This window comes from Bos taurus, chromosome 24 (assembly GCF_002263795.3).
Source record: "Bos taurus isolate L1 Dominette 01449 registration number 42190680 breed Hereford chromosome 24, ARS-UCD2.0, whole genome shotgun sequence".
Lineage (NCBI taxonomy): Eukaryota > Metazoa > Chordata > Mammalia > Artiodactyla > Bovidae > Bos > Bos taurus.
In genome coordinates this window covers 43,226,081-43,239,258 of record NC_037351.1, presented here as the reverse complement: position 1 = coordinate 43,239,258, position 13,178 = coordinate 43,226,081, and the positions used below count along the sequence as shown (strand labels likewise).

Here is a 13,178-nt window from a genome sequence, read left to right as displayed (position 1 = left end):
ACAAAGTGATAGCTACATCTTTCTAGTACCTGGTGTTTTGTCCAGCTGTTCAGAGAGGAACTGAGTTACTCTTCAATTTCTCTCATAATGTCAAAACCAATCGATCCAGGAAGAAATATCTGCCTAAGTATTTACTTTCATTTTTTAATTCACTGCACAGATAGTTCAAATTTTTCTGTAAATCAGCAGTGTTCTAACTCGCTGTTACACTCTCAATGAAGCTCAGGTTTAGCATACACTCACTATGACAGCACCAAGTCCCAACACGGAATTCTCCAGAGGCACTCCCACGCCCTAGACTCTTCTGTTTCCTACTGCCATCCTATTCCCCGACCTTCGTGGCACCTCCTATGTGGCTCAGTCTCTGCCCACTGATCCTCCTCTGGGGCTTAGGAGACTCCTGCCTCCAGCTCATCTCACATCTGGGCCTGAAAACTACTCCCTGCCTCCCTGTCCCCGTGAGATGCCCCCAACCCCTGCGAGGGCCCCTCATGACCTGGCCCTTGTCTACTTCCACCAGCCATCCGCCTGCTGCCCCACTCACAGGAGCTGTTTGCCTGCTCTCTGCTCCTCAAATGTGCCGCTCAAGCTCCACTTGGCACCTCCAGACCTTCACTGAGAACACACCACCTACTCCCCAAACTGTCAGGCACCAGCACAGCGCCCCTCCTCAGACACCACCCTGACCCTAGAGACGCACACAGCTTCCCCTCCTGCCTCATACAACTTACCACTACCACTGGCATTTAAAACTTTTTACACATACATCTTACTAAACCAAAACACTACTATATTTCAAAACATGTTTTTAGACCAGAGGTTTAAAAATTAATGAATCTCTGAATTCTTCCCACAACCAAAGACATAACAGCAACAAACATCAAGTACTTGACACATGTGAAGCTGTGCTGAACACCGTAGTGCACCAGCACAGTAACCCACAAACCCTGTAAGACAGTATTCCATCCCAGAAATCGGAAAATTAAGGCACAGAGGAGTTATATACATTGTTCCATGACACAGAACTAGTTAAAAGACAGAGGTAGGACTGGAGCAAGGGTACAACCACTAAAAATCGAAACCTTTTCCCACCATCCCACCACACCCCTATTGTCTCTGCTTTAAAGACACTATGATTTGGCTACACTGTCACTGCATTCAGTACATAAGGGCTGGTGCATTTACCACTCCCAATATACATGGTACTTACTCTTTTCACATTGTAACCACCACCAAGGCAACCGAGAGCTTCAGACCTTTGAGCAAAGAACTCCCCTAAAGACAGACGTAAGTAACTGGCATCATCTCTGTCCACATCTGACGCACTCAGTGATCTCCTCAGTAGACCACAGTTGACCGAAGTTCCCCATGATGTATCTCCAAGGGCAACAGACATGTTCTGGGCATCTATATTTTCTTCCTAGGAAGAAGTTATCATTTCATTTCTACAGCAAGCCTTCTGTTTTTCTAACACATAAAGTACTAATTTAACTAAGGAAATTTAAGTACTTAAATTTTTTAAAAGTTTGGACAAATTCAAGCTTAAGCAGCTAAGAAATGTAATGAAGTCCAGAAGAAATTTTTAGTACTTGAGTAACATACAATACACATTGCTTTAATATACTGCTTAATCAAATACTGATTGTCATTGATACAAATCTTTAGAAAGGAATGTATCTTCAAATAAAAACAAATAGCACTACCTCAGTTTAAAACATGATTAAAAACTGGAAATATCTTTGAAACCTATTAAGGCAGTTTTAAGTGAATTAATAACCATTATTTCAGTAGGCCATTTATTTTTCAATTAATAATTAAGTATATGAAGGAAAAGGCAGAAACTATCTAAATATAAGGAATATCAAGATGTAATTCTATAGTATGTATCTATGTATTCTCACTATGTATTCTCAGAAAGAAATGAACATTTTACCTACATTTAAATACAAGAAAAATTCTGAACTGTTGTTAATGTCAATAAAATACAAACCTGCATAAACTGATGCTCTTTATTAAATTCTTCTTCATCTTGTGCAATCAAATCCAATGCATCAGCTTAAAAAAGAAGTTTACATAATTATATTATACTAATGTGCAATTAAATATTAGCATATAAATAAAACTTAGCTAATTAGGAAAATGAAATAGTAAAGAAATAAAACTGAAAGAAATATGTGAAAGCTTCCATCAATGAACTGATGACACATCTGCCTTAAGCACCTAAGAGTACATGGTTCTGCAACTTTTCGTAATGAACCCCCTACTGCAACTGATTTCATCAGGTACTAACTTGCCCTAACTTACTAACAGGGCTCTACAATGTAAGCTTTTTATAAGATTCACATTAATTTCAGCCTTGCAGATCTGGCACACGAGAGTTATAGCAGCTGCCCATGATATGCATGGAATTTCATCTGGAACCATCAGACTGCAAAGCCCCTCTATAAATTCATCACAGTATGAACTACCTATTCGTCCCAACACCCAGGATTGCCCCAGTTTTTGAAAGGCAAAATCCCACATCCCAGTAAACCCCACAGCCTGGGCAAACAGGGACCAGTGTCTGTTCCTCAACATTTCAACTGAGCAACTCAGTTCACCTTAGGAAACCAATGGGCACACAGCCCTCCATCTCTAGGCCAAGGCCACAAGGCCAGGTGAGTGAGCAGAGGGCCAGGTGTAACACGATGGGGAAGGGGACAGACAGACTGGACAGTAAATGACCCTGCCTAAGGCATTAGAATTAACAAACCTGACCGAGGTTCCTAATGCTCTCATCCTCTGAGATCTCATTTATCTTTCTCGTCACTTTTCTCTCATTTCTACATTATGAACTTTTATTCTAAAATGGATTCGCTTTTGTAACTTCTATCAGAGTAGTTCTTTTGTTCAAGACAATTTATAAAGTGAGAAAGTAAAGCCTAAGGTGTACTAACTGCAACGCACAGGTGCTAAAGTGACTTGCTGTCCTCGATTAGGGAAGGCTTGGCTCAGTCCCAGTGATGAGCAATGATGGACGTGAGCCCCTGTTCCTAAAGAAACAAACGAGGAGCTAAGCACATCCTCCAAAAGGGATTTGATGTGGCCCACCAGGATGACAGACTAACCTCAGAAGACCGTCAGAAACAATGAAAACAGTTAAAAGCAGAGGCTACCAGAACACTTACAGCCAGATCGGAAGTCTTCACTCAGTTCATTACTGAGAGACACATTGAAATCTTGTTCTTTATCAAAAGGTGTGTAATAGGCGAGATCAGTGACCCATCTGCCCTCCTCATCCTGATAGACCACACTCTGTGGTGGGTCCGCTTCTAGAAAAGAGAATTCCAAACACATCCAATGACACACAACAAGCAAAATGATATGATATTCTTATATAATTTCATTTAGCTGACTTATCTTAGTTATCAATGGTATTGAAATCTGCCCAAAATTAGCAAACCCATTTCCCCAAAAGGAAAGCCTCTCTCTGATGGTGAAATCGCCAGCCTTAGTCCCAGTAAACTCCATCACAGAGGATGAGGGAGGAAGGAGAAGATGACAAACACTGACAAAGGCACTGTTCCACCAGATCTGTGAATAAGTACACCATTTTTAAATCCACAGAACATGTATATACTTTAATACGAAAGATTACACAAGTTCCACTTGGAAATACAGTATATTCAAAATGTGTATAAGTATTTTATATATTTCTTATTTTTATTTAAAAAGAAAAAAGAAACAAAGGCCCACTCACGGTCCTTGGTCTTTCCAACCAACTCGTAACATTCACAGGTTTGCCTTTCACTGGTGGGTGACCACGGAGCATCAGTGGAATTAAATGCATTGTCACTAACAGGCTTCAAAGATGCTACATCCACATTTGTTTGAATGGACACTTGAGGCATTTCAGTGTCTAAAAATCTATCCACAGGCAAAACAGTTTCTGAGTCTGACGTCAAATGCTTATTTTGATGAGGAGACACTTCCTCTAGCTTTAGAGAATCCATCAAATCAAAATCATCTTTACTGGCATTTGTGTCATTAAAGTCAATGGGGTTAAGTTTTGTATTAGGAGTCCTAAGAGACTTCACCAGAACTTCTGCTCTTCCACTTTCCTTTAAAAAGTAAATAATAGACCAGAAATAAGTTTTGTTTTTCATAACTTCTTTCAAAAAAAAAAAAAAAGTCACGCAGATGACATGAAATATTTATTCTAGAAAGGAACGGACTACACAGTATTCTTCTAGACTGTATGTGAACCAATCGTAAAGAATTTACCAAATCAATGGCAAATATACACCAACAGACTTGGATACCAAAAGTATGGCCAAGGTGCTCACTATAGTTCAGGATTTTTAGAAGTGTAACTCTTGTAACTACCTTCCTACCCTATCTAAAAGGATAGGAAGCCCATCAGTGTGGCTAGACTCAAAGAATTAATATGATTAACAGACTTTGAAAACATAAATGAATCACATTTAATAGGAGTAAAATAGCAAATACAACAAACGACCATCAGGAGTCCAAGAACAATTGCATTAGACACAGATTAAGCCATGGCCTCGAAAACACACTCTCCAACAGTCCTTCCCAAATGGCACTCCACACTCTTTCCTAGAATAATAGCTGCTGAAAGGGAATTGTGTGCCCACAACACTCTTCTCAGATATTCAGCCACTGCTAACTATCAAGTGCCAGCGAAGCCTTTAATAGGCTTCTCTGCTATGAGATGTTTAACAATAAAAACAGCTTCACAGATAAGGCTTTTCAAAGTCAGAATACTACACAGAGATAGTTCTATATAAAAGATAAGATACTGACTTTGAAATATGGTCATACATTTAAATTCTAGTGAAATCACTTATTAACTTGGTGATTTTCCAACAATTTTTTATACAAAAAATAAACAATCTCCACTTTATCTCAAAATAAACTCCAAATGACTTAAAGATTTAGATGTAAAAGCAATAGGAGAAAATACAGATAGACAGTTTTATATTCTTCAGTGAATAATAACTTCTTAGTGGAACACTTTTGTGGGTTAAACTCTGTCTCTTTGAAAAGATGTGTCCAAGTCTTATGCCCAGGTGGTACCTGCAAACTGTGGCCTTATTCAGAAATAGGGTCTTTGCAAATGCAACTAAGCTGAAGATCTTGAGACGAGAACATCCTGAAATTGGGGTGGGCCTTAAACCCCACAAGCGGTGTCCTTACAAGAGAAAGGAGGAGGAGACCTCAGAGGGAACAGAAAGACAGGGACAGGCCATGTGAAGATGGAGCAGGCAGTGGAGCGATGTGGCCATGAACTAAGGACACCAGGCCCACAGAGGCTGCAAGAGGCAGGAAGGAGACTGGGGGGCACTTGGCCCTGTCAACATTTTAGAACTGTGAGCAAGTAAATTTCTGTTGTTTGAAGTTACAAAACTTTGGTAATCTGTTCTGGCAGCCCTAGGAAACTATCATAAACACCTGAAAAACTACCAAAAGCCTGAAATATAAGAGGACCAAGAAAGGGAGACCCAGTGAGGTCATAGGAGAAGCTGCCATCTCCAAGGAGAGAAGCCACAGGAGCCCACCCTGCTCACACCTGGATCCGGACTCCCCACCTCCAGAACTGTGAGGAGATATGCATCTGTTGTTCAAGTCAAAAAAAAAAAAAAAAAAAGTGCACAATGATCAAAGTATCTCAACATAGGAAGTTTAAAAAAGCAAGTTAAAATATGAATATTCCAATGGGGGGAGGGCGGAGAGACAAAGGAGACAAAGAACTGACATTTAAAACTATTTTTCATATAGAATACTAGCAAAGATGAAAAAGAACCAGAACGCAGGAAACCAGCTGTCTCCTCCACAAAGCACCTGAAAACAATGCTGAAGAAAGAATGCTCTTCAGGCTAACAGGGCAAAGTTACCACCTATGGGACTGTGACTGACAGTGACATGCAGAGGAGGACAGGACGGCACAGGGAGGAAACCTGGAGCAAAGCCACTGGTTGGCAACCCATTCCAGGTCAGGGCTTCTAATGAAGCAGAGCAACCCCTCATTGCAACTGAAAGTCACTAGTTAAAAAAAAACAACAACAACAAAGGCAGGGGGTCATTACAGCTCCTCTGACAGCTTGTACACCTAAACACAAAAACAGAGGTCTCTGTACTTGGACACTGTAACCCAGCAAAACTTGAGAGTAAGGAAATGTGAGACAGGAAAAAAAATAAAAGCAATCCAAAGGTCTCTCAGGAGACAGGGTTTCAGGAGGATGCAAAGAAAGAACACGAAATCCCACAGACCACCTCCTGATAACAAAGGAGGAGGAGGAATCGAACACCACATTCATCAAGATGGTCAAAGAGCACCACCAACAGGAAACAAATGGAACGACAGGCCTTTCCTGAGGATGTAATCCAAGTGCACAACACTGCCCTCTATGTTTCAATTGTTCACACAGCGGGTATGTTTAATCAGGAGGGGAAAGCAGTCACATATATCTAGCATATGGATCATTTTACAAAACAACAGGACTAAACTTTACAAAAAGTTTAATGACATGAAAGACATCCATGTCACGGCAACCAAATACAAGTGTGACCCCCGATCAAAGCCTGGATCTAAAACCAAAGAAATAAAAGGACATCTGTAGACAGTGGATAAATGTGAACATAGACTATGTATTCATTTAAATCACATCAAAGTTACATTAGGCAAATAAAAATTGGGATTATGTAGGAAAATGTCCTCATTCACAGGAAGTAAACACTGAAGTGTTAGGGTAAAATATCTGCACCTTTCAAATGACTCAGTAAAAAAACTACTTTTTGGAAGGACAAAGAAAACACAAAGATGGCAAAAATGTTCACAACTGGTTGACCTGGACAGGAGTATACAGACGTTCAGTGCATCACTCTTTTAATTTTTCTGCAGGTGAGGGAAAGGTAAGAAGCAGCAGGAAAGAACAGGAAGGGCATTTCTCATCAGTTTGTATCTGGGAAAATAAAGCCCAAGGAAATCCAACAGAAGTTTTATGTTAATTTTCTAATGAGTCCAGTAATAATTTTCTAATGTCAAATTTCTGAAAAACCATAAAGACTGGAAAATACCTGACTAGGATCACTTGTAGGTAACTTAAAATAATTTTCTGGAGGTTCCTGTCCTTCTAGGTCTTCATACATCATTCCTGGAATCGCCAGTTGCTCAAAATAAGCCTCCAAATGATCATCATAAAACTCTTCATCATCAATATCATCATCTATCAGTAAAATGGAGGAAAAGTAATCAATAAGGTTGATAAACCATTTACATCAACAGTCCATGTGATTCTGTCTAAACATCTGACATGAAAAAAACCATAGTTTTCATCTATAAATCACTAAAAGCACTCTAATATTTAACCAAACTAAATACTTAACCTTCATTGAGAAGACAACACAGAAGCAGCCACCACCAAACATCGGAAGTTAGGATACGGCAAGTGTGGCCATGGGAAAAGCGCCGTTTATTCAGAAAGCAGTGTGGCAAATGAGCAACTATCAACAAAGGACAGATGAGCCTGCCACAGGAGAAATAAAACTAAATCCCAGTGAATTAATGGTTAATGCTAATATGAAACCTCAAACAGTATCTGATCTTAAAAATGAACAACAAAAAAAAGATGTAACAAAGCTGAGTACTGATATGATAAACAATTAACTTCCATTAAACCCAGAAAGTTACAAACAGACAAATAAAACAACAGTGGCGCTGCTTCTCAATGTTCTACACACAGCCTGGCAAGGGCAGGATAAAACTACAACTGTCAACCACCTGTAACAGTATTGTGAGCCTTTTCAAGAGGGTAATTTTCCTACTGCCTCTGAGAATCTAGCATGCTAAAATAAGAACCTGTATAAATTCAGGTCAACAATTCCTCATCTACAATTTCATAATCTAAAAGTATTTTTAAAATTTTAGCAGCAAAACCCATTTTGATTTTACAGTCTCAATTTATCCCACTTAGCCCACCAGCATGGCCTCCAAAGCCATGGATAATTTGGTCTCTGCCTACTTTCTGGGTTTATTCCCAAGTTCATCTTCACATAGGTGCTATAAACCTGCCACACAAAAGCACTGGCTACTCTCCAAATGTCTCTATGCCCCCACCTTAGGGTCTCTGCTAAAGCCGTTCCTTCCTATTAAATGTACATTTATTCCAGTGTCTATGTTAAGGCCTATCAGAGGCCTCCTTTCTCAAAGAGGAAAAATGACCTTTCCTTTCACTGAAGCCTCACAGACACATTCCTCAGTCAGAATTAACTTGTCACCCTCCTATGACCCCCACACAGTTTGTATCATTGAGACACACTTCACACAGAGGGGAGCCATGCATCTCTTTGCCCACTTGGCAGGACCTTCAGAGTGCAGGGGCAAAATATTTCATTGAACCCCAATGTCTTAGCATAGTGCTTCATCTGTTTATACGGTAATGATTCTCAACAGAGAGATGAGAGAGTAAGCCTATCAGGAGTGCTATAAAGAAAAAAAAAGTTAACTCCCATCGCTTAATGGAAGTGGCCATTTGAGTGCTGGTGGATAAGCGGTAAAGAAGGCAGAGAAACAGCTGCACAATCACTACGGCAACGAGGTGGCAGAAACAAACGGAGCGACAAGCTCAGGACGAGGAAAAGATGAGCCAAGTTTCGTGACGCTACCAGAAGAATCTTCCAAGCTGGCAAGTGATATCAGTTTCTCGTTTTCTAGGAAACTAGTAAGGCTTAAGTCACTGTTTGGATTCCTCTTTTCAAAATGTTTTCCCACGTCAGGAACACCAATCTGTAAGAAATAAAACAAAGTGAGAAATAAAATTCAATTATTTTACAAAAATAATGTTAAAAAAATTCTTACAAAAGTAAAATAAAAATTGCATTTCCTTTTTGTAAGATTTTAAAGTATTTTGTTTACATTTATAAGCATCTGTCCTTCAAGGAGTCGGTCTCTTTTCAATTCAGGGGGGCACGTGATATGGTTCAGTCACATCTCTATATCTGTATACATACACACACTGATGCCCAGAGGCATGCACACAAAGAAGCAGATGTAAGGTCCAGAGGCTCACAGAATGAAGTTTTACCCCAACCCACCACCTGGTACAGTGATTTACAGAGGGGAGGACGGACCCAAGTGAGCTCATTAAAACTGAGATTTTTTGTTAGTTTTTTAACTCTACACTGAAAGAAAGATGACGCTCTTCTTTTTGGTCATGAAATGTTAAAAGTGTACACTCAGGTTGCCTACAAACAAATTCATCCTCCCTACCATTCAACAGATGATAGAGTGCCAGCTCTGTGCTGGGGACTCAGAATGCAATAAACCAAACAAAGCAGAACCCTCACCCCATAGAGCCAGTACTCCAGAGGATCCGGCATGGAACCAGGCAGAGCAGCGGTGCAGACAGCCCTGGAGACTCAGGGAGTCCCAGGCCAGCCCTATTCCCCACTTCCTGGTTATTTATAGCAGTTCACAAGTAGAAGACTTCTACCTAATATTAACGGTACTCAGCATTCATACTTGTGAAACAGGAACTTTTACTCTCCTAACAATAGAAATTGGTAGCATATAAAAGATTACCTTATTCTCTTTATTCATCCAGGATTGTGAACAAAAATCAATAGGTGAGTCTGTTAAGAAAACAAAAACAAAAACTGACATACCAAGGTATTTTATCAATACCTAACAACTCTCAAAAATATTAATAGCAAATTAACAAACTAAACAATTTTCCCCTTTAAATAGAATAGAGCACTTTTAAATGATAGTATAGAAGCCCATTACTGGCAGTTAAATTTTAAAACGTTAAATTAAAAATGGTAGAAAAGGGAAACACATGTACACCTGTGGCAGATTCATTTTGATATATGGCAAAACCAATACAATATTGTAAAGTTAAATAAAATTAAATTAAAAAAAATGTTAGAAAAGCTTAAAAAATTATACACATACCAAAAACACCTGAATAGGAATCTGATTAAGTCTTTAAAGCTAACTTCTGCTTTACAGAGGACGTGGGAAAGACAGAATCAAGGAGAATGACACCGTGAGTGAGCAAACAGTAGGACAGCTCCAAGAGGACAGGCCTAAAGACACCACAGCAAATGAAGCAAAACACAATGGACCCTTCCACGGACCCCAATTCAAGCAACTCAACCGAGATAATCAGTAAAATATGGACCAGGGTACCATATGCATCAATAATAGCACGGTGGTTATCCAGGAAAATGTTCATATTTTAGAGATGCAAACTAGTATACATAGGAATAAAATGATGTCTGGACTTCTTAAGTATCAGAGGAAAAGGTAATTAAAAACAGAAAAGATGAAGCAAGTGTGACAAAACTTTATACTATCAAACTGTGAGAGAGGTACGTGGGGAGGTTTTTTTTTTTTTTTTAACGGATATAAAACTTTAACCCTTTTAAAGTATATAATTCAATGATTTTTAATACATTTACAAAGTTGCACAACCGTTATCACTAACTGCACAATGTTTTCATCACATCAGAAAGAAATGCTGTGCCCACTAACAGTCACTCCTCCTTCTCCCTGTCCCCCAGACTCTAGCAACCACTAATTTCTCTGTCTAGTGGATCTGCCTATCTGTACCAACAGATAAACTGACTTGTAGTATATGGCCTTCTGAGTCTGTTCTCTTTCACTCAGATGCTTTCAAGGGTCTTCCTATTATAGCACATACCAGTACTTCACTCAGTTTTAAAGCTGAATAATACTTTACTGAACAGACACACTACATCTTATTTATCCATACATTAGCTGATGGTTATCTGCATTGTCTCCACTTTTTAGCTACAGTGACTAGTCAAGTTATGGACACTCAGGTATATGAGTTTTTTGTAGATACACACTGTCACTTCTTTTGGGTGTATGTCTAGGACTAGACTCGCTGGGTTGTGTGGTGATGCTATGTTTCATGTTTTGAGGAACTGTCAAAACTATCTTCCACAGCCACACCACTTTACTTCCTAATGAGCAATGTGGTTTCCACAAGAAAGGAGACTTCAGCTTAATCAAAAAGGACAATGAAGAAGAGACTGATTAAGAGATCTTCTCTTACAAAAGTATTACATTAATAAGTAAATGCCAAATCAAAGCATTTTTATAGTATCATAATTTAAGATAAATATTGGTCCAAAGCCAGAAAAACAAGAAAGGAAATTAAAACTGTGTGATATCACTTATATGTGGAATCTAAAAAAATACAACAAACCAATGAATATAACAAAATAGAAGCAGATTCACAGAAACAGAAAATAAACTAGTGGTTACCAGTAAGGAGAGAGAAGGGGGAGGGGAATTATAGGAGCAGGGGATTAAAAGGAACAAATTAGTAGGTCTAAAATAAACTACAAAAACATACTGTACATCATGGGGAATATAGCCAACATTTTATAATAATTATAAATGAAGTATAAGCTTTAAAAATAATGGATCACTATATTATACACCTATAACTTATGTAACTGTACATCAACTACATTTCAATTTAAAAAGATATTTTTAAAAAGGAAATTAAAACACACACATTAAGAAATAATTTCTCCCAGTGGCATACCTTGCTCTTGCCCCAGGGGTGAGGCTCTGTTGGAAGGACCCTGATTCAGGAAGGGCTCTGCAGCTCTGGCCTGCTCCTCTTCTGCTCTTGCTCCATCACTCGGAAAAGCGGACTCTCTGAGGACAGCATCTGACAAACACTGATTTTCTGTCTGGTTCTTTTTCTTAGCGAGAGAACTTTTAAATTAGGGAACAAAATAATAATGAAATATTAGTTACCTTGCATATATCTATAATACCCATTAATCAGTTATTTCGCAAAAAGTAGACACAGTGGAAAAAAAACATTTCTGGACCCAGCCATGTCTGAGGGACTACACCATCATTTTGGCCCAATAATGCACATCTACCAAAACCAAATACACTATTACTCTGCCTCTCAAGTGATAAAGTGAGGGGTTGTTTTTTTTTTTTCCTTCTTTCCCAGATCTGTGAATCTATCACATCTAGAGGAAAGCTCAGCTTTTTAAAAAACAAGACAGACTTAAAGGATATTGGGGTATTTGCCAAATAGCTACTTCTCTGAATTACAAATGCTTTTAAGTCATACTTCTGTCCCTGCCACTGTTCTTATCCCTGTCTTCCTTCTGCCTCTGTTGTTTCCTATACGGATGAAAAGGTTCTTCCTTAAAGGCAATTTTCACCCAACCTACTAAAAAAGTTCCTGGTTCTCTCACCATTCCCCATGGCCATTTCACCAGCAAAAGGAGGGGAGGAATGGAACTTCAGGAAAAAGTTGCTACTATAACAAATTCATCATGTGACAAATGGGTACCCAGGGCCAGGCCATGATGAATGAAAATAAAATAGTTTTTTCATCAATTCCAAGTTCTAACCCTCTATCCTAGTTTCTCCACCTTTTTATTACAGCTGCAGTAGATAGCTGAATCAAAAAACAAACAACCTGATTAAAAAATGGGCAGAAGAACTGAATAGACATTGTCCCAAAGACATACAGATGGCCAACAGGTACATGAAAGATGCTCAACACTGATGATCATCACCAGGGAAATGCAACTCAAAACCACAAAGTGGTAAGGCCCTTAAACGTGTCAGAACAGCTAGCTTCAAAAAAGACAACAAACAGCAAGTGAAGAGAATGTGGAGAAAAGAGAACCCTCCTACACTGCTGTGGGACTGTAAACTGGTACAGCCACTGTGGAGAACAGCATGAAGGCTCCTCAAAGAGATGACCAGTCCAAGTTCGATGCATGAAGCCGGGCACCCGAGGCCAGTGCTCCTGGACAACCCAGGGAGGGGAGGTAGGTGGGAGGGTGTTTAGGATGGGTGGGGAACACATGTATACCTGTGGCTGATTCATGTTGATGTATGGCAAAAACCATCACGGTATTGTGAAGTAATTATCCTTCAATTTAAATTAATCGATTTTAAAAAATTACTATATGATCCAGAAATTTCACTCTTGGGTATTTATGCACAGAAAATAAAAACACTAACTGGAAAAATACATGCACCCCTATGTTCACTACAGCACTATTTACAATATCCAAGATATGAAAGCAACCTAAGTGCCCATCGACAGATAAATGGACAAAGAAAATGTAGTTGTGTGTAGTACTCGGCCATAAAAATGAAA

At 39.1% G+C, this 13,178-nt stretch overlaps 1 protein-coding gene across 13 annotated transcripts in view; it reads right to left on the bottom strand.

Annotated features, from left to right (window-relative positions):
- Positions 1-13,178, bottom strand: part of SEH1L (SEH1 like nucleoporin) — a 96,867-nt gene that overhangs the window by 54,282 nt on the left and 29,407 nt on the right. For all 13 annotated transcript variants that reach the window (XR_009492660.1, XM_059880767.1, XM_059880769.1 and 10 more), the window contains 8 exons: positions 11,583-11,758; positions 9,584-9,633; positions 8,668-8,788; positions 7,081-7,229; positions 3,740-4,100; positions 3,168-3,311; positions 1,991-2,055; positions 1,211-1,420 (listed from right to left, as the gene is read on the bottom strand). Coding sequence is in view for 12 of the 13 variants with exons in the window: in XM_059880767.1 (XP_059736750.1) it covers positions 1,211-1,420; positions 1,991-2,055; positions 3,168-3,311; positions 3,740-4,100; positions 7,081-7,229; positions 8,668-8,788; positions 9,584-9,633; positions 11,583-11,758 (1,276 nt within the window). In the remaining variant the exon portion in view is untranslated. The remainder of the gene's footprint in view (positions 1-1,210; positions 1,421-1,990; positions 2,056-3,167; positions 3,312-3,739; positions 4,101-7,080; positions 7,230-8,667; positions 8,789-9,583; positions 9,634-11,582; positions 11,759-13,178) is intronic.